At 36.6% G+C, this 27,675-nt stretch overlaps 1 protein-coding gene across 1 annotated transcript in view; it reads left to right on the top strand.

Annotated features, from left to right (window-relative positions):
• The first annotated feature begins 115 nt into the window (after nucleotides 1-115).
• MYO3B (myosin IIIB) overlaps nucleotides 116-27,675 on the top strand; it is a 188,341-nt gene continuing 160,781 nt past the window's right edge. The window contains exons 1-6 of the mRNA XM_075153187.1: nucleotides 116-1,990; nucleotides 3,504-3,638; nucleotides 7,046-7,150; nucleotides 7,413-7,512; nucleotides 11,177-11,253; nucleotides 23,338-23,483. Coding sequence (XP_075009288.1) covers nucleotides 1,742-1,990; nucleotides 3,504-3,638; nucleotides 7,046-7,150; nucleotides 7,413-7,512; nucleotides 11,177-11,253; nucleotides 23,338-23,483 — 812 coding nt within the window. The 5' untranslated portion in view covers nucleotides 116-1,741. The remainder of the gene's footprint in view (nucleotides 1,991-3,503; nucleotides 3,639-7,045; nucleotides 7,151-7,412; nucleotides 7,513-11,176; nucleotides 11,254-23,337; nucleotides 23,484-27,675) is intronic.

Consider the following 27,675-nt stretch of genomic DNA (forward strand, 5'->3'; position numbering starts at 1 on the left):
TACATCCATACAGAGAGTTCCATGCATCATTTTCTGTACAATCTGTGTGATAGGGTAGTTGTTATAGCGACAGTGAAATAAATATCAGTCTTTTTTTTTTTTTTTTTTTGGTAAGGTTACGTCAAAGCTGTTTGCAGTCTATTCTTCTCTGTTTCTTTGCACGTGAACATCTGTAGCATTTCTCCTAAAGCATTAAAATCACACATGTTCAATATGTTTTTTTTTAACCTGAGATGCAATTGTTTCAATTTATGTTTGTATTCACCACTCCCCCACCCTGCAAGCAAACCTTGCTCTTAAGGTTAGCTTATCAGGAGCTACATGTCTGTGGCTGCTGTCTTCGGTGCATGTAGTACAGTCTGTTCACTGATTTCAGAGAAGTCTTTCACCTGACCTGCTTCTCTGTTGAGGTGCTATCTGTATGTGTTCAGAATACTGTTCTTTATTTGCGGCATGCTGTATTGGATCCAAGTCGTGAGAAACTGTCCTAATAACTTACATTGTTGACCCACAACATATAAATGACATTGACTCTAGCTTTTTTTTCCCCTTCCCTTCTCTTTCCTTCTTTTATTTGCCTTTTTTTGGTAAAGAGACCAAAGCAATTTGGTATATTATTTGGCACCATCTTTGGTGCAAATACAGTTTTAACCAAGAAGGGAAATAGAGGTTTTCTCTAAATGTGCCTGCCATTGTTTAAAAAAAGATTATACTTCTTCTAAACTGACTTTGGTAACAGCCATGTTTTGTGTCTGCTATATGGTAAATTACTTTAACAACATGTGAACATTTTGTCTTAGGGTCTAAAGGAATTTTAAAATTTCTTCTGGAAAGGAACAAAGCATGTAAATGAGTTTATACACATGCTTCCATTTTGAATATTGCTATACAGACCTGCACTGCATGTAAGTTTGCACACGGGTTATTTTATTCTCTATAATGAACAGAAAGCACAATTTTTCTTTAATTAGATTGAAGGGCTGCTGCTTCATTCCTTATTGTTTTATCAGTTTCCCCACTCAGGCTCACATTTCTTTCTGACTAAATTTCTCATGCCAGATGGTTGTCACTGATGCTGGAACTGGTAAAGAGATAAATAAGACAGCAGGTTTTTAAAATTATTTCAAGCAGGTTTGCAGATATCAGACATGCTTAGAAAGAAATGCTCAAACCTTAAAATTCAAGTGTATGTTTGAGGTGCTAGTTGATCCATCTTCAAAAATCAAGAATGTCACCCCAGTGGTGTACCTGTTGCCTATTATCAGGTTGGTTTGTATTTTATGTTACCAGCCAGCCCAGTCTTAACTTTTATTAAACTAGTTGTACATAGCCCTGTTGTAGATATATCAGATCTGATGAGGTGTTATACCTACTGTCTGGCTATTATCCAGGGAGCATTAGACAAAAATATGTTAAAAACATGACATGGCTTTTTAATGCACAAGAAATAGGGCCTCATTTCATGAGCCATGTTAAACCAATTGTGTAAAATTAAAAGAGCGTGCAGTAGAGGGAGGGATCAGATTTTGTCAGAACTTCTTAAAATGTGTTCAGAATGATGCAGTGTATGGGACAATGTTTGAAGCAAATACACACAGCAAAGTAAGTAAAGAGAAGTGGTCCCCAGGGTTTTCTTTGCATTCCTTCATTTATTGATCTTATCTTTCTGTCTGCTTTTCATTTGTGATTCTATCAGTATTTCTTCTCAAATTAGGACCATATTTGATTTCTTTATCATAAGATGCCTTCTTTAGTACAGAGTTACTTAGGACTTCCCACTGTGTGTGTGTCTGCTTTGTTTTCCAGGAAGCCATTGTATGGATTGTTTCAATATAATTCCAGTATGATTGGACTAGAATCATTAGCTGATCCCTCAGATATCTGGGAGATTATAGAGACTATTGGGAAAGGCACTTACGGTAAAGTCTATAAGGTTGCTAATAAGAAGGATGGGAGTCTGGCAGCAGTAAAGATTCTGGATCCTGTCAGTGTAAGTAAACTGTAACTTCATTTGTTAATTTAAAGGAATTCTCAAACAGAGTTGAAATGTAAATCAAATGTGTAAGATATTGAAAGCATTCTGAAGGGAACAATTTTGCAGAATGCATTGGCAGAAGGAGTTGGTACCAGCACCTGAAAGCTGCAACTTACAATTTCATCATCTTGTACGTTATTTGAAGACAGCATTTGCCTAGTTTCCTTCTTTGGTCTATGTAATTCTTCTGGTACAAATTTAGATATCTGTGCTTGGAGCATGCATGATGAGAAGGCACAGAGGCATTCCTCTTAGGGGCCTGCTATAGCAGGGAAAATACAAAATGCTGTTAATCTTAATGTTCTTATTTTATTCTGTGTACTCCCTAAAAGAATTACTTTTCCCATCACAGAAGTGCTGTGAACTTTAGGATATTTTATAGTTATCTTTTATAAGTGGATAATACTGCGAGGCAATCGTTAAGATAAAACCAGAAGAGCACAACCCAAATTCTCAGAGGTAGTTCTGTGCCAGCTCCAGTTTTAGTGGGTATTAAATGCCTAGTGTCCCTTGAGAACCAAGGCCCTAGTTTTCAATGGAAGATTTAATTGGCAGCTGCTCAGGTTTGATCAAGCTGGAGTTTGATCATGTCAGCTGGGCTAAAATATTTACTAAAAAATGTTACATTTCTGTCATCTACCACTACTGAAATTCATCTTGGTTTTCTCTTGTATAAATCTGAAGAAGGTAATAAATCAGATGATATCCTTTTTAGCAAAATGCAAAAAAAGGAAAATGCATGTAAGAGCTTAAATTTTCTAATAGTCACAGTCTGTGCAGAAACAAGGAAAGATTCAGTGCTTAAGTACTGTTCTGAGTTCTGGCCTATGTGCTGATATTAAACAGCCACAGAATTTTTTAATTGTCACAGAATTCTTTCATTAACAAATATTTAGTAACATTTGTTTATTTCACGGGTTTTGTTTTGTCTCTCTTTAATTGTTTCTGGTGCATGTCTTTCCTCATAAGAATGTCTTTGTTTTTAATGATGTCTCCTTTGAGGTTTTGTGAAATTGTTCTCTGTTTGGTCCAATCTGATGACCATCGAAAAAAGCATGAAGCAAAGGTTCGTGTGTTGACATTTAGCTTACACATTAAAAATATGCATGTTTAAAAACAGGTTAGAAAATAATACCTGTGTAAATTTCTTATTTAGACAACTGAGCAAAGTTAAGTATAATTTTTACTTTTCTGGATAAGTATATTATGCACTAAAGGAATCCTTGAAAAACAACTGCTTGCTTTACACAGACTTCACGTTTTTGTATGTAAAAAAAGCAAAAGTGGCATGAATTTGATGTGGATTAAATTTCCTGTATTGTGTGAGTACTTTCAGCTGCATTAAAGTAAAATCATTTAAAAGTACAAACTAATTTAAAAATGGTTCTTTTTATCCATGAGAGTTTGTTCTTGCTTTGTATGGACTTACTGTGTTTATATGTTCTGTGTGTTTGTGTTTTTTATTTAGGATGTAGATGAAGAAATTGAAGCAGAATATAATATTTTGCAGTTTCTTCCCAATCATCCTAATGTTGTTAGATTTTATGGGATGTTTTACAAAGCAGATCAATATGTGGGAGGACAGCTCTGGCTAGTACTTGAGGTAAAAACATTTTGATACATCTTAACTAGCAAATGTTGTTGGGTTTCTGGTTTTTATTGCTAGAAGAGTCACAGGCTTTCATGATTCTCTGGTTGGGGCCATTAATCAAAGGCCTGGTGATAGATGATGTGTGGTAGCCTACTGTTGAAACATCCAAACTTAAAGTTTGTTTAATAGGGAATGTCCTTGCATTTTATTTCTGATCAAGTTGGTACATTCTGCCTCCAAAACAAGCAAATCCTTTTGATAAGAATGGTTTGTCTAAAAACAGCTTGTTTTTTTTCATGTTGGAGGAAACATTAGATAAGACATTTCTTTAAACTTATAGAGAGCTCAAGCACTTGAGGGAAATGCAAAAGATGATGAAGCAGTAACATGGAGGACAGTTAACAAACGTTGCCTATTGCAAAAGTGAACAGAGAAAATGTAATGGGAAAGTCTGTTTTATGGTAATTTAATACTAGAGGCTGGTTGTTGTTGAAAACCTAGCAGCAGAAATGCCTTCTATTAACTCTTCTTGTTCAGTGGCAATCAGTATTCTTGCAATGAAAAATGTATTTGAGTGGTCTTGTTGCCAGTTAAGTGACTGCCGAAGATGGTTGCAAAGATGAGGATTTCTTCTAGATGTTTTCTAGGCTTAATTGATACAGAACTTTGCACAGACTGATAAGCAGTAACAGACCATTCAAACATTTCTCTCTGTTATAAGTAGGCCGGTAAAAGTTAGCATTCACTTTTTAATTACTGATCATTTTAGAAATTCCACTCCCTGTTCTTGAATGGTGACTGGAATCAGAATAGGGAATCTTTATTTCCACTTCAAGTTGTGGAATCCCAACAATACATCTAACTTCTATGTACTGCAGAATTACACAGCTTAAATGAAAACTTTTGGATGTGTTTCATCTTAAATTTTGGTAACTATTAAAAAAGGAGCTTTAGTATTTTTGTTTTGGTGGTGTTTTTTACTGTATGCCTGCTGGCTTTGTATTGAGTTTGGGCTTGGTTTCCCATGTGTTTTCTTTTTTAATACAAGTGTTGCATATCTGACAGATGCATCACATGGGGTATTCCATATAGCAAAATTTTGTAAAGCAAAATCATGACATATTCTATGTAACAAAATTGAATATAGAATTTGGGAGAGTTAGGTGTTTGTACAGACCTTATCAATTAAGTCTGTTCATTTCAGGTGTTTTTTGGTGCACATTATCCAAACTTTTAAGGAAATTTGACTTTAAAAAAATTATGTTTTCATTATATGGATAAATTTACCAGACAAGGCAAACTATTTTTTGCCTTGGAATTTACATGCAAATTTATGTATGCATAGCAGTTACTTTTATATTACAAATTAATGACACTTTTTCAGTAAAAGGGAATATACAAAGTCCTCAGACTTTGATCCCTGAGTCTTTGATGAAATATATTCATTGGATATGTGACTTCCAAAATTTGTCATAAAAAGGTGGATTTTTTTTTCCTGTAGGCACAATTTTGCCATCTTTACTCACTACAAGCAGGACCTTATTTTGATAAATGCCTAGGATGAGGAAGGGTATTCTCGGATAGGTGTAGCACAGACATCTGTAAAGCAAGCTTCCCTACTCTTCCATCTAAATGTGCAACAGCCCACTTTTTAAAGTATTACCATTAGGAATAAAATGGTAATGAAGTTTGCAAGTTCATTTTGTGCCAGATCTTTGCTGACTGTCAAGAACAGTGTCACTGACAGCTGCATAGTGTTTGTGGGATATATTTATTTTCAGAGTCAGTCATTCATTTAACATATGCTACCAAACAGCTGCCAGTCTGTATAATTTTTCAGTCACAACCAGCTTGGGTTTTTTTTTGAAGTGAGGGCATGCGTTTCTATATTTTATTTGCAGGCCAGAGATAAGTTTAGTACAGCCTGTCTCAATAGAACGTTTAGTGCAATGAAAGCATTTATTGCTTTTTGTTTATCAAAAATCTTTGACTTAATGGTTTGTCAGCAGAGGGTTAAGCATGGAAAGAAAAACATGCACTTTCTCTCGCGAGATAATGAAGTTCTCCTGTAAATACATTTGATGATTGATATTGAGCTGAATGCACCCACCTAATTGATTTAAAAAAAAAAAAAAATTCTACTAATGAATTAAAAGGTAAAGTCAAATTCCTGCAGAACTCATCAATTTTCAGTGATGAAATTTTGCTTCAGGAACTTATTTACATAAAGGATGTCTTGTTTATCATGCGATATGGTCCTTTCCATGAATTTTAGTTTTCACTTTTAGTCTAGTGAAATTTTTTGATGCAAGGGGAAGTTAGTAATAAATGAAGGAAAACATCGACATATCACAGAAATTAATGTTTGAACTGATACACAATTCATAAAAGCTATTTGAGAGATGCAAAACTTGAGAGTTTGTAGAACTCCTGTTTTCATACCATTCTCCTGACTTATGCTGTAGTATTTTAAACTAATACTGATAACGTAAAATGAACTTGTGTTGAAATGCATGTGATTTCTGTATGGCAGAAACGTTGGTACAGCTGCTGGCTACAAAAACAAGTCTAGAGGGGAAAATTCAATGAAAGGAAGGCAATCAATTTTCCCATCTTTTTTTTGTCAAACAACTGTGAATATTAAAGTAAGAAAAGGACAGAGAAAGAGGCGAAAGGAAAGAGGCGAATAGCTGCTTAGAAGGGCATGGACAGTAAACTAATGGTGTGGGTGAAAACATATTTACAAAGATTCTAATTTTACTTTTTCTCCTCCTCTTTTGATGTATGGCAGCCCATTAGTGGGAAATGCTTGCAAGAAGCTGCTTTTCTGGATCAGGATGTTTCATCTCAGTTGTTGGCAGCACATGCCATCAAATCTGAGTATAAAGATATGGCTTCTGTCTACTTTATATTGCCTGCCAGCAGGAGCATTGATGGAGTGAAAGTTTAAAATGACTGTAATTTGTTGCCTCCGAGTTATCAAGAGCATCAATCTTTTCTGTCTGGCCTTTTCTTTGCACAAAAGCAGTTTTTCAAAAAGACAATGCACGTATTATGGTGAAAATATTCAAATAATGTAAATTGGACTTATAAATCCTCTTTTAACAACAAAACACAGTGCTGTTCATAATATTTTGATTTTTAGTTACATTTTATAAATTACACTTTATAATCTTCGGTTTTGACTTCCCTCCCCCCACCAGGCTGATGTGATTTGTTATTAACATTGCTAATAAAATATGTTCTAAGGTGCGGTGACAATATAAATAATTGCAAGGTAAAAATCTAGTTGTTCCCAGACTTGTGTTTTGCAGTTTTGTGCAGTTTTGCACGGTAGGTATTTACAGCCTAAAAAAGTATATTGGGTGACTGAGGACTGGTCTTGCTTTTTTCCCCGCTCTCAACTCTCCCCTTCACAGCTGTGCAATGGAGGTTCTGTCACAGAGCTTGTCAAAGGCCTGCTGAAGTGTGGCCGATGGTTGGATGAAGCTATAATCTCATACATCTTGTATGGTGCTCTCTTGGTAAGGATGTTCATTGGGCTTGTAATGACAGCAGAGGGTGCAATTTACTCATCTCATACATACATTTTCCATTTATAAAGTATGGTAATGTTGACAATATTATGCGGGCTATTATAGCAGCAGGGGTTGTATCAAGCATGTAATCCAGTGGACAGATGTTTCTATAGAGTATGTGCAGATTGTCTTCATTACATTCCCTAATAATAGGGTAATTGTTTTTAAATAAGGGAGTAAACTTATTTTTGTTACTGCTGGTATATAGGGCCTTCAGCATTTACACAATAACCGGATCATTCATCGTGATGTGAAAGGGAACAACATTCTTCTGACAACAGAAGGTGGAGTCAAGCTCGTTGACTTTGGTAATGACCACTTCCCATTTGTTTTCCTGATACATGCAGTTTAGCCAAAGGCATCTGTTTACTTTCCCCTGGGAAGGCAGAATGCCATAGTGAGAGACTTTTTCGGAAGGATACTCAGAATTGCTTTAAGAAGGAGAACGGAGAAGGAACCTGATACAGCAAGAATAAAAATTCTAACAAAACATCAGTAATAGGCTTTTAACTTAAAAGCTTAAACATAATAATTAAAAATAGTTCTGAAGGTACCTTTTTATTTATAAAGCTCTTTTGCATTTCACAAGGGATGTTTCAGGGCAGTTGTCCTCCTAATTTAAATTTAGATATTCTATCTTTTGCATATGAAAAGGAAACATTCTTCTCTCTGAAATGGCTTTTGCTAGCCTTAAGCATATTTTTTCCCCTCTGAGCAGAAGGTAAAATGGTCCCTTGAGTCCAAAACCCAACATCATTTAATTTGTGATTATTGCTGTTAGATTTGAGCATTGCATAAGAAACGGGAGAGAGAGAGAGAGACAGAGACAAGCAGATAGATAGGTAGATAGAAAGGGACTTGGCAATAGAATTTAACTCAGTTCAGCAATTTTTTTCCCTTTAAACGTGCACTTAGAAATATAAGGAAATGCTGTAGTCCCTCAGATATGTATGCAATGGAATGGACAATTTTATTAAAGGTAACAGAAACAGATTATTAGTAATATGATTTATTAATGAAACCATAAAATGCATGAGGCAATTATCATTGAGAATAGTGTTGTGTGAATAACAGATATTTGTTTAGCAGTGCATGAAGGTAAAGAAAAATGTTCACAAAATGAGAGTAGTGCAAAATGGTGTGCCAAAACATTCTGCAAATAGGAATATTTTTTTAAAAAGTCCAAAAATATTAAATTTATGCAGTGGAAAGAAAATTTAATATTGATGTTGTCATGGTATTATAAATTTAACATAAAAGTCTGTTGAAGATGCTAAAGTAAGTTGGGAAACAGGAGACTTTAGTATCTTCTAGGGACAGAAATTCATTATGTTGAGTGGTAAAGGTAACAATTAAAATAGTGCTGGGAGAAACATGGCCTGAAACAAAACTTGGAGTGAGTCCCTGACCTAGTACAAGGGAGGAAGATCCCTTCTCATTTGGGGGAATTTTGGTGGTATGATCTTTGTAACTACTCCATTCTGGGAAAAGTTGGCGTTTCTCCCCAGAGCAAAACATTTTTATCAGATGTACCAAAGGCCTTAGCTGCAGCAGAAGCTCAGCTTGGAGCTCTGGCTTTCAAAGGCAGATCAGTGTGCTGCAACTCCAAGTGGCATATTCAAGGAAGCTGAGAATCCCAACCTTTCCGGTGTCCCATGGGTCTCTCTGATTCCACATTTAGGTTTTAGGGGTTTTTTTTCTACTTTTTAAGTTACAACAGTAACACCAGGAAATTACAATGAATATGACTACCTCAGAAAAAGACATGAGTTAAATCTTGAGTGTCTCCTAACACGTAACAGTTAGGAAGTGCCAAGAAATGCCCACATATCTGTGGGCTTCCTGACTAAAGAAGCATCAGACACCAAGCTTTCATTAAGTTGCTATTTTTCACCTCTAGCCCACTGCCGTAGTCACAGAAGGGACTCTGGGAACGAATTAGGACTGAGTCACAGGTGATATTGGTTGTAGAACTGTTTGTCTCATTTGTTGCAGAAAGTGGAAGATATATAGTGAAAAATGCAAGGAGTTCAGGAAGAGAAGGGACTCGCAGTTCAGACAGTTGAATGGCATCAAATTGGAGACTATTCTTGCTTCTTCCAGTGTTTCTCTGTGATGTTGGCAGGTCACTTGCATCAAACTTTTTAGAAGTGGCCACTGTGTTCCTCATTTTCCCAATAGCCAGTTTGAAACATCTTGTCCTCCTTTGCAGAAGAGCTAAGTGTTCTTGAACTGCAGCTGAGATCTATTCCAGCTCTACTCGAGGCATGTGGAGTGCGTGAAAACTGAAAGATCTCGGATTAAGTACCCAAAAACAGTGGATGCTTTGGATATTTTTAGGTTAATCCCTGGAACCAATAATCCTCTCCCATTTTGCAGGAATGTTAAGGAGATTTATTGTTTGATGAGGAGGGAAGGAAACATGTCAAAAGGAAAAGAAAATAATAATTTTAAATTTAGTATAGGATTGGATATACTAAATAAATAGCTAGAACTCAAATCAATGGGAATAAAAAAAATATTAAACAACTACCTATTCAGAGAACGCTATGCATTCTGTCCACAGAATGAGGCAGAATGTTGAAGAAAAAAAGTTACTTCATATTTAAGGCTGTACATATGGATGTTAGGTCACAGAGAGGATTAAACAGATATCCTTAATTGAGGCTTTTTTTTTTTTGCCTTTATTGCATGACTTTACAATTTGCTTTTTCAATGTACACACATTTCTTCCCTCAACTGCTCTCGACAGCATGATGTATTTGAATAAATGTTGGTCACGGTGTAAGTCGACCCAAAATGTCTGCAACTTATCATTCATTTATGCTCATGCTCGCTCACTCTCTCCCGCTGTCTCCCTCTCTCAGCTCTTTGGTATTCTGCACTGTTTTGGAGTGTCTGTAGATAGCAGCTACAAATTAAACTAGCTGAAGAGAGATCAGAGTTAAATGCACAGACACTTGCTGTAAGTCCTAGCCGTTAACTGTTTCACAGTGGTACTCAGGAAATCACTGAAGGCTTGCAATCACACTGAAAAATGAAAAATAAATAAAGCATTGAATCTTGGAGCCAGCAATCGAATTATTTAACTTACGAATTATGAGTCCCAATTTCTTATTTATTGGCATCAGGCAATGCTTATTAAATGTGTTTCTGCCCGTTTTTGTCTCTGGGTAATGCCGTAGGAGCTGACCACTGTGTTTTTTGTTTTTAAACAATGTTAAGGTGAAGTATGTTTTTAAGTCAAAATTTGTTTTGTGTCAACTTACTGGAATGCTCCTGAACTCTACAATTCAATTATATGTTGACCAGACCACAGAAGAAGATTTGCTGTGAAAGTTCATTCTGATTTGTTAACATTGTTTGACTTCACTCTAGTTCATTCTTCCTTTTTTCAGCCGTGCTTCAGTAGTACAGCCCCAGTCAGCAAAGCACTGAAGCACAGGCTTTGTTTTAAGCATGTGCTTAACTCCCTAAGTACAAGCCACAGTGTGAACTTGAGCTTCCGTGCTTTTCTCAATAGGAAAAGTTTTAAGCAAGTGCATAAATGTTATGTTGAACAGGAGCCTCTGCAAATACTCTAGTGAACAAGTTTCCTGCCAGAAGTGTTCAGGGAGTAAATTTCTGAAACAGTTTTAAAGTCAAGTTGCAATTTGAATAGTTCCTGTTTATACTGATGAAAACAGCAGAAAGAAGTCTGTGATAGTTAGGTGCCAATTGAATTTCTGAGTTTGAATGAAAGTACTTCAAACTGAGAGTCATTCACAAAAAATCTCTCAGCAATTCTGAATGAAAACAGCAAGCTGAAATTAATCAAACAAAGAATTCAGTACAAATGCTGCACCTACTTTACCCAGGCGTTCCGCAACTGTACTCCCAGGTTTGGGGTTTGTTTTCCACATACTTGAAATAAATTGACTGAAATGACAGAATGAATTTGAAGCCAAGTTTTTTGGATCTGTTTTATTCCAGGTGTTTCAGCCCAGCTCACCAGCACACGGCTGCGTAGAAACACCTCGGTGGGAACACCCTTTTGGATGGCACCTGAGGTAGGCAAACATTCCTGTCTGGTTGTCTCCATTCATTGCATTGCACGCTTTGTTGCCTCTTCCACATAGTAGAAGAAAAGGGTGTCTTTTCTTCCCTTCCCTATGGCTGTGTTTTTACTTTACTCTACATCTAGGCCAGTAAAATGAATGTACTATTAGAATATACAAAATGAATTTCTAAAAATTTTCATTATTTTCTTCTCTGTAATGTTTCCATAAAAGTACAGATAATCTGCAAATAACTGAGGGTGTCCTTGAAAATTTTACAATTTTCCAGTCAAATACTGTATGTTTTGGTGTGCTTGTCTGTGCCTCTAAATACAGTCTGGGAGGAGAAGGAGGAATTCCCACATTCCTGTCTTGCTATAAGGACTCTGCAAAACCCTGACTCAGCTATATGTTCTTTAACCTTAATCATTGACTGGGGACCTACGCACTTAGACACATGGGCTAGCATAGATTAAAAACGGAGAAAAATAGTCTCCAGGCGGCCTAGCCAAGTATCTTAGACCATATTTTTACATGCTACTCCCCAGACGTAACCCTTTTTCTTCTATTTCATGAAGCTCTAGAAAGTTTTAACACACTATTGAACGAAAGTCCCTTATGTACTTTCCCTAAATTTGGGGTGAAAGATGTTAATCTTTGCCTTCCCCTCTTTAAGAAACAAAAAATACTTTTGTAAGGTACAGATTATGAAATTAAAACATAGGGAATGAAAAGGGAGTGGTCTGTTTATTTCTAAGTTGTTAAGCCTTCATAACAATAGTAGCTTCATTTCTGTTAAATGCCATTAGACTTATTTGAATTTTGGGGAATTTGGGATGGAATTTGCATCTGTTACAAATACACACAGGTCTATTTCTGTATGTCAAACAGTTAAAAGTATTGTGCAAACATTTGTTTTAAAACATTTTGTATTTTTTATACATCTATTTCTGTTGCTAAGGAAGGCTGATTATAGCTGAGCAGAGAAAAGAAGATGCTGCAACGGCTCCAAAATTGATCTTGCACAGTCTCACAAAGAATGGTTGAAATTTTACCATCTCCATAACAACCAGTTTACGTCACAAAGGAGACACAAGATACCTTAGAAACCACTGTGCAAGCATTATTTATGGAATCACCTTGGTTGCAGTCATTCTGAAACCTTTATAAAATACTCCTCTGGACAATAATGGACGTACTGTGAAATATTTTATTGAACTCGGATTATTAGAAGTTATTTTTACGGTACTGTTTTGCTTGAATAATTGCCATCAAAGGCAGTAATCATACCAAATTTATTCTCCCATCCTGCTTGAAAATATTCATTCTCAAGGTAAAAAGCCAAAGAAATAAACAGAGATTTTGATCTGAAAAATTTTGACCTGAAAATACAACACGTGTAACCAAGGTATGTTATGTGCATAGCACATCAAAACAGGAACAGAAGTAGCTTTGAATGCTTCCTGTTTTGAAAAGATTTGTCAAAATAACCAACCCAGTACCATAAGCATAGTAACTCATATCACATTTGCATGCCTGTGTGAGCCACGCCGATCAGGCTTCATAGATGTACCAATCTGCAAAACAGCTGTAAGATGCTCAGGTATCTGTTATGCTGTTGTTGAAATGGCTTTTAAATTACAAGTTGCATAACACTCGTGCTGAAGTCACTACAGTCACTTTCTTTGTGTTCATATGAATGACATATTTCAACTGACGCCAAATTTTTATGTGAAAGATGAAAGATTAGGACTGCAATAAGCTGAAAAACTGTGCTTGGGTAACAGCTTATTAGGAACAATGCTTTCTAGATGAGACTATGGTGAGATCAGTAAAAACTAGAAAAGCACTTAACAGTTGCAAAAATCTTGCTGCCTAAAAGTTTTGATATAGGATAGAATCTATGTCAAACCCAAAAATACCATAAAATAACTGGACAGGAAGGAAATGTTACTAATCGGAGAAATAGAAAGCATGAAGACTAGGAATTTTTTTTTTTTGTAAATTGGACTTTTACTATCTGTGTGTGAAACATAGTAGCCTAGTCAATGCATAAGGCAATCATGGGACCTCATCTTATCTACGGGTGAGAAAGATGGATTTAATCTGAAGGGGGAGTGGAGAGGGGAGATGAAAAAGCTTGCCTTGGAGAAAGAGACTACAGGAGTGTTTCAGAGAAACACACCTTGTGAAATGAAGCTAACGGGGAATATTTTCCAAGGTAAACGCCAGGAAAATAAAACCTGGAGAAGAAGGACACATGGTTATTCAAGCTGACAGATAGGAATAACTGGATATAAGCAGGAGACAAATATGCTGGAAACTAGAATCACTAGATCAGCCTGGATCAGGAACAATCTGTAAAATGAGGAAAACCATTGTATTTTAAGATGAAGTTTGCAAAATGTCTCAAAGGGATTATATGGCATGGTACTTGCAATAGCAAAAGTTATAGGAAAATAGCAGTGACTGAGGGTGGCGTAAGGTGTTCTATTTAGCTCAGTGTTCTTACTGGCAGCAAGAAAAGCAGCAGCTTAACAGTTTTGAGTGACTCGAACGTCTTAGAGGGTTCTTTTTTTCTGATGAGGCTTCTTTAGCTGCAACAGGACAAATCAAAAAGATTTGTCCTTGAGCATTTGTTTTGAGCAGAGCATGTGATCAACAAAAATTTTGCTGAAAAATGAAAACACAGGGAAAAACTAGGCTGTGTGGAAGCAACAGAGGAATTTGGCAAGGATGAATCAGTTTGAGAGCAGCTTTAAAGTAGACTCACTGAAAATCAATCATTGCTGTTTAACCTAATTAGTGTCGTCTCACACTTACAAACAGACATGCAGAAACTGGAACAGTGAATACAGGCATGCCAAAAAAAGATAAATAAGGCAGGATAGTTTAAGTATGGTGGATGTTTAAAGCTGCCTGTTGCCAAACACTTAAGTTACCTAAAATCTGCTTCTGTTATGCTGGAATAAATTGTGTTGAATGCTAGCAGGAAGAATCAGATTTGAAACTTTTGAACTGAACTACCTTTACATCTCTAGTTCTAAACCTTAACATGTCTTGTTTTCAAACTCCAGTGCAGAACTGAACAAAATCTAGTTCAAATGGAATTGCAGTTTTCCTTTTTCCCAAATATAATTATATTATCGTGATCTAGCTGGAAACTTGACTGTTGAAACAAGCTCAGTTAGAATCTGTACATGTTTTCTTTGGCCCAAATCTAGTTTTAAGAACAGAAATAGAAAAAGGAAAAGACATTTGAAGTCAGAAAGAACTGGAGACATGGTAAAGGTAGTTTAAAACCACAGGGAGTATGCTGTTATATTTTACTGATAACTGCTAAAAAACAACAATGGTGCATGCATACTTACGTTTTAAAAGGAACATAATTAGAACATAGTTGATCCTTTGAAGAACTATCTGTTGAAATATGACACATGACACTAGGAAAGGCTGAGACATTGGTAAAGGTATCATATGAGTTCTGTAATAATGAGTTAACCAGAGGTAAAATCTTGCCTCTGTTTTGCTATTGATTTCAGAGGGATTTCAGATGTCACACTATTATTTAAAGCTGTGTCAACTCTGTATTTTGGATATTTGTTACCATCCTGCCAAGATGAAGTAACGATCAGTAAGACTGCCCCAGAGAAAATAGACTGTTTTCCTTCCCCCTGCCGAATCAAGGCATATTTCCTGGGATAAAATTCAGTACATCTGAGCATCAGAATAAATTTCTGAAGTGCTAGAACAATAGGTGACTAGTTTAAATTGTCTTTCTTTTTCCAATGTTCCTTCGTATTTTTTTAAACTTTAAATCTGATCATATGTGTGTGCAATAAGTCTAATCCTGAAACAATGAATAATATTGCATGGTTTCAGTATGAAGCTGTGTCTCTGCATAATCTAAAGAAAAATCAACCAAACTGGTAAAAAAAGCACCCTCAAAAGTCATTAAACTACATTAATGTAGTTGAAAAATATATAAAGGGAAAAATCTAATTTTGCAAAGACTCACAGCAGCTTTTCCACTGAAGTCAATATTACAGTAAGGGCTGTATTCAGGCCTTAGAATTTGGTCAAAAAACCATCTTCCTTTTGGTAGATTAGGGCTGATTTCTCTTATTTACCTCTCTATTGTAGGAGACATGAAAAATTTACAAAAAAATCCATTTTATAGTAAATACATCTCATGTGTAGTTAAATACTGAGTTGGAAAAACAGCATAGAAAAGATAACCCCATCACTAACCTGGGCTTATGTTTTTAATTAACTCTAAACAAGTACAGTGATACATTCCCCTGAAACTATTGAATATATTCTCATTTTGTCACACTTCAACCTAGCTTATTTCCCAGCCCTTTGCTTACATTATGGGACTCAAGGTCAGCATCCTATTAATAGCTCTAGGTCTCTTCACTTTAATTCCTTATTAGCTAAAATTAGCTCTTCTGATATGCATGTTTTCACTACTTCTTTAAATGCCAACTAAGCATGGAATTTTGTAAATGCTGATTTATAATGAACTGTAGGAATCCACCACTTAGTATAAATAGGATATAGATTTCAAGAATGTATACACTTATTTTTCTGCCTGAAAGCCATTTAAAAACACTTGTACAGTGAAACAGTATGCGTATTTGGTGATAAAGAAACATAAGGAACTATATACCTTCTCTAATAAGGAAAATATTGAAAATATTTCCTTATAACATCTTCCATGAAGGTGTAATAACTATTCTCTTACAGCTAATGATAAGATAGATTACTGAATTAGCTCTTACTACATTTTTTTTTACCTCGTGAATTACAGTAAATGAGATAAGATTGAAAACGTAATTTACAAAAAATAACTGATTGTCCTTAGGAAGAAACTTCACAGATCGGAACAGAGAAAAAAACTTCTGTTACTTTTACAGAATTTGGGTTTATCTGGCATCAAGATTAATAATAGTGAAATATTTGAAAATCCCACACATTTAGTGGGTAAAAATAATAAATGCGATAAATAAATGTTAAAGAGAAATAATGGTAGCATTAAATCATTCATAACATAGATTTTTGTTACATTGTGATTTGAACAATTGCTTGTTGTTTAACGTTATTATATTTATGATAGTATATTAAACCTAGGGTGTAAAGGAATTGCCTACTTGGCATACATTTTGAAATGACAACCCTGCTTTCAGGAGATTAAAGTAGTGGGATACCGTGGTGTGTTAGAAATTATTTTTAGGGAATATTAGCTGTCCTCTTGAAATGCAGCACTGGGCTTGAGTTGCGGTCCTGTGGTACATGTGGTAAATAGGTATGGGCATGCTAGAGAGGAACTACTACAGTGTAAGTGTGGTAGGGCAGGGGGGCGGGGAAGAGTGGGAACCATTGCTCTAAATAGTTAGGGCAAGACTGTCTGGAAGAACCGAGGGACATAGAAGTGAAATGACTTGCTTAAGGACTTACAGCAGGTCAGTGGCAGAATGTGGGATAGAATTAGGTCTCTAAATGGCCGCATATGACTGAAATGCCTGTGACTGAGATGCCACCTTCTGAGAGTTGACTGGCATGATTTAAACAAAGTTATCTTTTTGGAAACACAGATCTTTAGGAATTGAATAAAAGAAATGGCAGTTTCTGCCTTGATTTTTTTTCTCCCCACTTTCTTAATTTTCTGTGGCTCTCAAACTGGAGCTTTAACAAGTAGTAAGGAGTTACGCTGAAGTTGCTTAAAGTCCAGAAGGAAAGCAGCGGAATTCAGAAAGCTGAATCGGAATACAGAGATTTCTTTAAAGGAGACACAGAGATTTCTTTAAAGGAGATTTCTTAAAAGGCACACAAGAGAGGCAGAGAGCGCAGTAGGACAGCACCAATGAGCTCTCCCTGCAGAGCGGGGTCTGGCAGAACGCATCACCTCCTCCTTTGCCTCCAGGAGAGCTGACCTTCTTATGGGCTAGCATGGCAGGAGGGGGTTGAAAAGGACGTGGCAGCTGGAGGGAACCTCAGGGAACCTTGCCAGTAACCTTGATAACGTGGACATACTCTTGTGAAGGGGTGTGGAGGGGTTGCAGATGCTTCTGTTTTGTTCTAACCTAAACAGCAGCTATGGAGGGGTTGTAAAACTGTCATGTAGGGTGTTTAAAGATTTAAAAACCAAACCAAAAAAACCCACCAAAAGCAGTAGAGAAAATCATTTCAGTACCATGCTGCCCTGCACTGAGATCCCTATACGAAATGTGTTTACTTATGAGGCTGGAGTTGCCTCTGAGTTTTCAGTTTCTTTGTGAAACACCGTTTACAAATCTGTGTGAGGTGTGTAGTGTATATCCTTACTGCTCAGGAGTAAATCTGTGAGTCAGAAACAAAACGTGTCAATGATATTAGTATTAGCAATGTTGAAGCTGTGATAGTCTTGTGGTATAAAACAAAATAGATTTGTGTGCTTGAAAGCTTATCTGTTTTTCCTCACTGTGTCATTTGGTCTAATAAAATGTATTATGTTTCCCTATAAATGTAGCGTGCTGCCAGAGCAGTCTAATGGTCTCAGGAAAATTTCACTAGGGTGAGTTAAAAATAAAAATAAAAATTGATTACTCACAGCTGTTAAAACACAATTAACTACTTGACATATAATTAATTTTCAATGAATCAACATCAATTGTGTAATTACTCATAAGAATTATTTAAAATATTAATTATTTTTTATTTTAGTAACGTTTCTAATAATATAATCATTTTCTGATACACCATGGAAAAATTTGTATGATGATAACACATAAGGAACTGAAATCCAAATAAGAAAATGGGGGAATATGGAATCAATTTCAATCACAAATTTGCTCTTTTTTTAATTATGTGAAAGTGTTTGAGGGGAGGGAGGGAGGGAGGGAGGGAAAGAGGAAAGGACGGGGGGATAGAGATAGATAGGTATCAATTTGGTCCGGGTAATTCAGTATCCCCAGTGCTGCTAAATGCTATCATGAAAGACTTCCCCCCGCCCTCCCCCCCAGTGCATAGGAATTAGAAGAATATTTAATATTATATTTCCTATGTAGATAAATTAAGTTGGGTTACATAGTGTCAGGTGGAGCACAGAAGTTCAGTTGGTTTATTTCATTTGACTTGCATAGCTAGCAATTTTGTTCTCCTTGCAGCAAGGGTAACAATTTTGTGCCACACTCATTTTACATACGCAGTGCTTTTCAGCATTGTGCTCGCACACCTCATAAGCTGCTTAGTTAGCTACGTCAGATGAGTACAGCACCGCCTTTCTTCAGGAGCATCAACCTTTTTAACTCCAGACTCCTTTCTGCGGGTGGGTCACCAGCGCTAATTGTGTAGCAATCGTCTCCAGGTAGCACATCTGTACTGCTATTATCGGTATTGTGTATGCTTGCAGCTATACTTTGTATGTGCACTGTATATACTGAGGCAAAATGAAAGTAAGTTCACTTCTAATAATTCTGGGTAAACTTAAAAGGGTTTGATGTATTTTGCTTCAGCTAAACATATGTATAGCTTCCTCTCTGCCCACAAGTCAGTACAAATAACAGCTAGTTCTCCATATTACCTGTTTTCCTTCTTTTAAATCCACCTGTGATCTACTTATGGGCTTGCTGAAGTTCAAAGAAATCTTTGCATTGATTTCAGAACAAGTAGAATTATATCCTTGAATATAAAGTCTTCTTGTCAGGGTGTGAATCATCTTGTGTATCTCTGTGAAGTTTTGTGTTTCTGTAGAAGTGATGAATCACACAGAATGCCTAATCACTGGCTTCTCTAAATTCCCTCCGATTAGTGTGACTGATTTGTTTATGTGCTGTCTTTGCCAGACCAGTGAATTCTCCTCCACCTCACCCTGTCCCCTCAGCACAATTAGTGTTGACAACTACCATCACATTGTCTGTTTCTCTGTGTGGTGTTTAGGTGCTTTCCATCCTATGGCAGTATGGCTGGGCATGAAATAATGATGAAATTACAACTAATACAAAAGGTGACAGCCTGTCTCCTTAGCAACCTAGGCCACTGTGGGCACATAACCAGCCCATGCCAAAGTGAAAGAGTTGGTGCTTATTCCCATGGTGTTTACTGGCAAATCTCAGGATTAACTACATCACTCCCTGAAGCTTTGGCATGAACACAGTGTTTGCAGCAATCTTCTTTTTTGCTTGTACAAGCAGGAGAGGATTTTGCTGGGTATAAAATAGGTACAGATATGATGATGTCTTTGCACAAGGTAGAGAAAGGAAGTAGCATTTTCTTCAGTTTTAGATCATTTCTTCTGGGCTCTCTGTCTTCATGCCCCACTGGGCAGAGCAGGCATCAGCACTGCTGAGAGGCACTCTCAGCTCCAGAACTCCGACCGAAAAGGACAGATGTTTCCAAAAAATAAGTATCTCTGAGTTCCTGATAGAGACAGGAACATAATAAAAGATAAGTCAATGGCATTTTTCCTTTTTGTATTTGACCTTTAAAGATTTTTGCTCTGCAAGGAGTTGCAATAGTTTTCAAGGCAGAACAGGACTGGGGCATTCCCAAGGACTTAGCTTGTAAACTATGACTGAGAGAACTCTTTCTTCTTCAGATTTCGAGGCAGAGTGTTGTCTGCTAGCCAACATATAAAGCAAACTGCTGATGTGCACCTTTCATCAAGGAAAAAGCTGTAAAATTTGATTCTTGCTTTAAAAATTAAAATTAGTGGCATTTGTGTTTCTCTAAGTGGTACATAAGTTGGTAAGATTCTAATGATAAATCCCACAGAAATTGAAGACTTGTTTCAAACCATAGAGATCATTAAATTCATATACAAGCTGCATACTCAGTGTCAGAAGAGCAGTTCATTTTGTATGTTTTCTGTGAGGCTGATCTCACTATCATCAAGCTAACTGTCTAAAACATACTGGGTTGCATGGTCCATTGGCTGAATTTTTGTAAACAAAGAGAATGCATATTAAGGGGAATATTTTTCTAAAAGAATCACTGCAGGCTCTGATATCAGAATGGAGGAGAATCTGATAGTGTTTAATTCCCCTTGGTTAGAGTGCCAGTATTTTGCCATCGTGTCATTTTACTGCCATGTACCATATTTACTGGAGGTGTAGCTGTTAGCTGTGGAGCAGAAGACATACAAAGATGCGTTATATATCCTTTCTCTTTGTTTGGTATGTAATACATTGTGAAGCTGAAAAAAAGCTCAAAGACTTCTTTTCTTTTTTAAAACAGCAGTTGCAGTATACTTTCTTTTCCCCATCCATTATGAGTGCAAAACCCTCTGATACTCATATTTTAGTGTAGCTTATTAAACTAGCTTGTTAAACTTTCTAAGACTGAGATACATAGCAAGTTTTGCCATCGGCCTCTAGTTAGAAGCAACTGTGATAGAGGAAAAAGTGGTGGTGTCTTTGAATGTGGGAGACCAGCTATGTTTGTGGCACTGCTGATGAAGTCCAGTGTGACCTTGAGCAGGTCCTTCTTTTCCTTCCCTTGAAACTGAAAATGCATTCCTCTGCATCATAAAGCTTGAGAACAAATAAACAAGTATTTGCAAAGGACTCAACACACTGATGAGAACCAGGCAACTTCTGAGGTAGTCACTTCAAGTTATTTCACTAGCAGCTTTTTAACTAAGCGGATAAATACATTTCATGTGTTAAAAAAGGAGGGAGAACATAGTGCATTTAATTAGTCACATAGGGATAAGCTACTTCCAACTTCTGAATCATGGCCTTGGAAGCTGACTTGCATGATTTTTTTTTTTTTTTTTTGAGGAAGTATCCTTGAGTATACAGATAATTTGGGGAACTGTATAAAGAGACAAAAATAATCAAGAAATACAAGCTTCCCTTTCAATCTCTGAGCAAAACTGCAATGAAGGAAACTCCAGCCAACACCAAGTTTGACCTCTTCAGAATATATTATTTAAGTATCTCTGATGGATCTCCACACTGACTTTCTTACAAGTTTTTACATCAAATCTGATTTCTTACCTTCTCTCTAAGTCATGGTATAAGGAAATGAAATTATCATATAGACCTCTGAAATAAGGATGGTGGTTTAAAGCGCTCTGCTTGAGTTGCGTAGAACCTATCTACTGCACAGTAAAACTCATCTTTTTCAAGAGATAGAGGGATCTTTGGGATAAGATCAAGGCTTTAATGCACTCTGAAGAACTAAGAAATATTGCAGAGCTTTCACTTAAGACATTCTGTTGAAGAGAGAAGGGAGGTGGGAGAATGATCTTCGTGTGACAACTTTGAAAAACACCGCCTTAGCTAACAAAACTCTGCCTCTTCAAGTTGAAGAAAAAAATCTCTGAACCCTCTTTTGCAGTGCTTACTTTCATTTTTACCCATTCTGTTTATTTGATAGTTGATGTGTAGGGGAATGTCTATGTATGTTTTTCTCAGATGGTTTGGAGACATTTTGCTGACCACTTTATCATGTCTTACAGATCACCAGCGTACCCTTAGACAATAGTTGAGAAACACTGGTCTAATACTCTATCAGAAGATTCTTTGACATTACAACAATAAAGGGGAAATACCACCCTTAGTAGGGTATGAAAAGCAATTTCTTTGGCATACTAGCCTGGAAAAATTGAGGAGGAAGAGAGAGATCTCAACACTTGTCAAAAGATTGATAGAAAATTCAGGGAAGGTCTTAATTTTTCTGGACTGATTTGCTCTAGGAAAATAACTGAGCTATTAGTATATAGCAAAGAATTAACTAATGTCCAGCTTCACTGCAAAAAAAAAAAAATTTGGTATTATTTTAACTAGTATGTATGTTCAACACCCGTGATTTCTGATAAAATATATGAGTGCTGTATGATGAGGTCATGAGTCCCAGAGTAAGAAATTGACAGGTCCTATGAGCCTGTTGGATAGAATCTCTACTAGAGGCAGGAACGCCTCTGTTAGGTGCAGCTTAAGGCGAAAGTAAGCAAGAGCTTAAGCTGGAATCAGCAGCTTCTTCAGGAAAGGTTTTCTTACAGCAGGCTGTGAGCGGCGCTCTGCCAGCAGCTACCTGGGGTGCTGACTTGCATGTTGGCATCTCTGCAAAGCATTGTCCGAAATTGAAGCCCTAACACAAGAACTCAGAAGTAATACAGAAGTAAAAAAAAAAAAAAAAATCTTTTCTAGAACATAGATACAGCCACCCTAAGACATGCTGTCAGAAGTTCTGTTTATCTTAAGTACAAATTAGTAACAATACTTAAAACTATGAGAAAAATCATGGAAGCCAATACTAGCAATATGTGGGGATCTGACAAATTTTCAAAGCAGTTGGTCTAATTGATGAGATTTAGGAAGGCAAACTTGAGACAGGATTCCAAATCATGATAGAATAAAAGACGGTGAAGCTGCGATTTTTGTCTCATATCTTTGCAAAGATAAGGGCTAAATTTAAACTTCAGTTTGAATCTCCCTTTTAGATGCAGAATTGTTTCCAGCTTATATGAATGGTTAGCTTATGATTAGAATGCAAACAGTGTGTTAACTGAAAGTGTGCATCCAGTTTGTGATGTAAAACAGTTCTGATGTCCAAGGAGAGATTCCTGTTAACTTCAGTTTTTCTTAGACAAGGTACATGGTATGTTAATTAAGATTTTTTTTTAAACTACTCAAATCTAATAGAGACAAACTAAAAGAAAAAAAAAATTGGCAGAAATGACTGATGGAATATTCTTATCTAAAAAACAGCTGTGCGAATCAGTCTATCCTCATGAATAGTCATAGAAGTTAATAAGAATAACATCAATCGGTTCTCTGCTATTGTAATAGATTTCTGTAAGAAGTGCTTTCAAAAACAGAATTTAGTAGAGTGATGTTCTTTGTATAGATATTTGAAGCATCCCATGGAGCTTAATGTATTTTTAAAAAGAGGGAGATTGTTTTTAAAGAAAACAAACCTAAGAGAAGTTCTAATTTACTGTTACATTTTTGTGGGGTTTTTCCTAACTGGGATATACAAGCAAAGCTATGGATTTGAAAGCTACATAGGATTTTAGACATGACTCAAAAAAGTGCTTTCATGTCACACTAGGATGGCGTGAATTGTACCTTAGGTTAAAGCCTTGTTTTCTCTGCTTTTTTCTGATAGGTCATTGCTTGTGAACAACAGTATGACTACTCATATGATGCTCGATGTGACGTATGGTCCTTGGGAATAACAGCTATTGAACTGGGGGATGGAGATCCTCCTTTATTTGACATGCATCCAGTGAAAACCCTTTTTAAAATTCCAAGGTATGGCACTAGATGGCTCTCTTCACTCACTAGTTTGTTCAAAGGCAAAGAAATATTTGGTAAACATTTGTGCTTCAAATCCTAAGAATGTCTCATAGGAAAAGACATTAAAAAGCTGTAATGTTAAAGACTTTTTTTCCAGCCTGACTTCTACAATAATTTATATTTAGAACGCCCTGAAATGATAAAGACTTACGTATTTATTTTATTCGTATCTTAGAATATAAAATCATATAATATCAAGGTACCGCCCTTCAAAAGTACTTTTCTTAGCTACTATTGATGAAAACATTTGTTTCAAAAGAGGAAGAAGCCAACATTTGTAACTGTTGAATAACATTTTCAAATGTTATTCCCCTAGAGTCTTAGGCTTGTTTTACCGTGGAAGAAAACCACACAGTTTTGACAATGCTGTGAAGCAGTCCAGCAGTTTCAGCAAACTGTAGTCATAATTTATTTCTTCATTTACCCAAGGATGTTAAAATGCGAAGATTTGGCTTGTCATACATGGATATGAAAAAGTGATAGAAATTCCCTCTATGTATAGCCATATAAATTAGCTGTATTATTTCATGCTGTCTATTTTTGGATTCATTTTGTTTTCATTTTGTTGAGTCTTCCTGAATAAGTTAAGATGAGATTGACAGTGTAAAATAGAGTTTAACAACAGAACCTTTGTAATAATAGAGGAAATATAGAAAGAATTTGTCCATCATTGATTAAACTGGCATATACTGGTCTTTTCCACATTTTGCTCATAAAGAAAAACTCACCACTGACTGATAACAGTTTAAAACCTTCAGCAATACAAGTGTTTGACCTTTTGTTATCTGCACAGTTATCATAGGCTTTAAAAATTTCTTCTGATTGCAATTTGCATTTCTGATTAAGTCTATTTATATGCAGATGCAGTTGTGCTGGATTCTGCGTCATATACTTATCTCCTTCTACCCAGCTCAGACATGAGCTGCCACCACTCTTTCCAAAATTATTCATGCTGAAGCAGCGGTTCATTTTGTTGCCTTTGCACAAGTGTAAAACAGGTCCTGGCCATTACGGCAGCGAGGGAGGCTTCAGATTAGTGAAGCAGTATCTATAAATTTTATCAACATTCAAAACAGCTGAAAAGGACAGAAGTCATACCAAAAGTAACAGCAAGCAATAGGAAGATACATAGAATAGGGCATGTAGAGGCTTTGATTTCTATCTATAGTTTACCTCTTTCCCTATTTGCTGTTGCATCTCTGTATGACTTAGCAAAACAAAGGTGAAGTATCTATCTGATGAATTAAATAATGGGTACATTTACTGAATAGAATGGTAGTAATTTTCAAGTAAAGAGATTTCTCTCTGCTTTGCATTTTATGCATAGCATAAAATAACCCTGCTGCTGGTAACTGTGCATTCATATTAGGTAAAGTGGACTATGATAAGTGCTGGATGGTGTAAGGGCCTGGGGTATAGGAGATAGAACTTCTCTCCTGATACTTGTTTGAAGTCAATTCAGAGGGATAGTAAATATGACCAGAAGGTGCATTCCCCTCTTATAGTAGTTTGACAGTTTAGAAGTAATCTTAGTGCAGTTCCTGATATCTGTGCTGCAATTCACACATTTTTAACAGCATTTTCAACGTGAGCATTGAGGCTCTTCTCAGGTTGAAAGTGGTTCTTCCAAGCACTGGCTGTTGAGCGACATATAGAAGCATTGCAGCTCACCACCTGAGACTCTTCAATCCAAAATCCTCTGAGCTCAGGGATCTGGTATCTTTACGCTTTCTGCTTTTATGATAATATCTGCATCTGAAGTTATAAATGCAAATGTTAAGCCATTTGGTCATTCTTAGGTAGGTAGTTAGTATCCTTGAGTATCATCTCTGAATTTATCCAATACAAATTCTCACCTACTATAACACCTAGTAGCAAAGAAGCCTACAGGGTAGCTATATTTTATTGGAAGAACTCTCTCCTTTTGTGTGCCACTTGCTAGCTTTATTCGGTAACCCTTAGCTGCCTTATGAGAAGAGGAGAGGTACAGTCAATCCCTATTTCCCCTCTCCACATGACTTAATGTCATTGTAAGATCCAATCAAAAGAAAAGGAACCCTGCTCTTTCTTTTTTTGTTGTTTTCTTCTCTTTTTTGTTATTGCTTTTCAGTTTCTTGCCCAAGACTTTCTCTGCATCCATCGTGCATTTGAGCCAAAGCTCTCAGCCTAGTTTTTGGCTCAGTGAAAATACAGTTAGCCTCTGGACTCGACAAGTTTCTTAATTGAGACTGCACTTGTCACATCTCCAGATGCATTTGTGCTGTGCACAGGGATCTTCATGTTTTAAAATTGCTCTGCTGATACTGGCAATCAAACAGCTTAGGTTAGGGTGGGGTGAATGAGAGGCAGTGTATTCATGCAGCTCGAATTCTTGTCTCAGCTGAGGGGTGGTAACCACTAACACCTGCCACCCCCTGCTTTCTGCAAGAGGCTGCCTGCCTGACCTTTCCCTACAGTGGGCTATGCTCCACCCATTGTTTAAATCAAGATGTAATTCTGCACATCTGGTGAGATGGAGGAAGGGCTCACTCAGCTAACTGTCCTCAGTTCACGAATGGTGACAGCAGTGCTCTCAAGTGAAGTCTGGAGCTTACTGCTCCTGAGGGATATAGTGAGAAATAACTTGTTCGGCTAGGTTTTGCTTTCATCTGGAAAATGGCCACTAGCAGGAGGTTAGCAGTTTCCGAAATTATCTCACAACTGTAATTTGCCATTCAAACCATATTAATATTGGCGTACAATGGAGCTGAATACTAAAGTACACAATTCTAATTCTGGGATTCTGGAGGTAGTTTCAAGACCTAGGTCAGGAAACAATTGTGTATGTACCCATACTCTTAATTTCTCACAGAGACATACATAATTTAATTTATTGATAACAGCTCCTCTTTCGGCTGCGGTTTCTTGTGGTTTGATGTGAAACTGGCAAATCAGGTTTCAGCTATTCTTAAATGTACTAAATGCACTAATACCAAATGACACCAATGCACGTTGCACAGTTATGGTGTGGCTGTGGTACCCTACAGTCAAGCTCCATTTTATCTGGAAGTGTAAAAAGGTACTGCGAATAATGAGCAATAAATGTAATGGGCTATTTATTTACTGCACATATCTGATTTCTGTGTTCTCCCAGGATAATTTTTGTTGATTGGGCTGATTTGACTTTAGTTTGGAGAAGAGGTGAAATTGCTATTCACAGTAAATGACACTTGGACATGACTCAGGCAGAGATTTATCAAGAATTATTTCCTTGTTCCCTTACATTCTTGACTACAGTTGATCCATATCTTTCTATTTATACTGCCTTCTGTGTGTTAGACTGGTCTGGTTTTGTGTGCTGCTGATATCTTTACATTAGCAGAAAATTTTGCAATAGTTTTCAAGTTTTGTTACCAAGCACTGAATAATCTGTTCTCATGAATGTACTTAAAAATGTTAGTAATGGCGAAATTGCCAAAGCTAGGTACAGAAATCTCTGTGTGTGTTTCCTCAGAATTCTTCCATTCTCAAGTAGGGAATAAAGTAGTTAAGTTTCTGTGTCAGTTTAGTCATTGGCTTTTTCCTAGAGACAGACAGTAATTGTGCCATTAGCCTTGGCGTTGAGTTTCAATTTAGTGAGCTGTGGAGCTAGGCCTTAGTCTTAAATGAATGTAATTGAAATCAGTGAGTCTTTGACTTTATAGGGTTTGAATCAACCATTGAATGAATGATTTTCAGCAGTTACGTACCCCCAAGACCTTTGGAGATGTCTTCTTGTGTAGAACTCAAGTCAAGGATTAGGCTTTTACTGTTTTTATGTGCTAATTTAAGCAGGAAAATGGGAGAAGCTAACAGTAGCCAAACATCCTACACTGTTTGTGCTCTCTAAACAAGAAGCAAATAAGGTATTAAATTCAGATGGTACTAGTTACAAAGCCTAAATATTCTTCCAGTAGGTAAGAAATTACACTTCTCTACACTTTCTATACAGCATTTGTAACGATGGAAGGGAACATCAGAGTGACACTGCTTTAGAAAATTAAATATTCAGCAAAGCACAGTCAAAATTTCAGTCCCCAGGAAACTCTCTAGGGGAATGAAAACTTTATTCCCAAACTTAAGACTTCTGTTAAACTTACCACCTCCAACTAACATAGGTCCATGTCTG

The sequence above is a fragment of the Calonectris borealis genome, chromosome 6 (assembly GCF_964195595.1).
Source record: "Calonectris borealis chromosome 6, bCalBor7.hap1.2, whole genome shotgun sequence".
Taxonomy (NCBI): domain Eukaryota; kingdom Metazoa; phylum Chordata; class Aves; order Procellariiformes; family Procellariidae; genus Calonectris; species Calonectris borealis.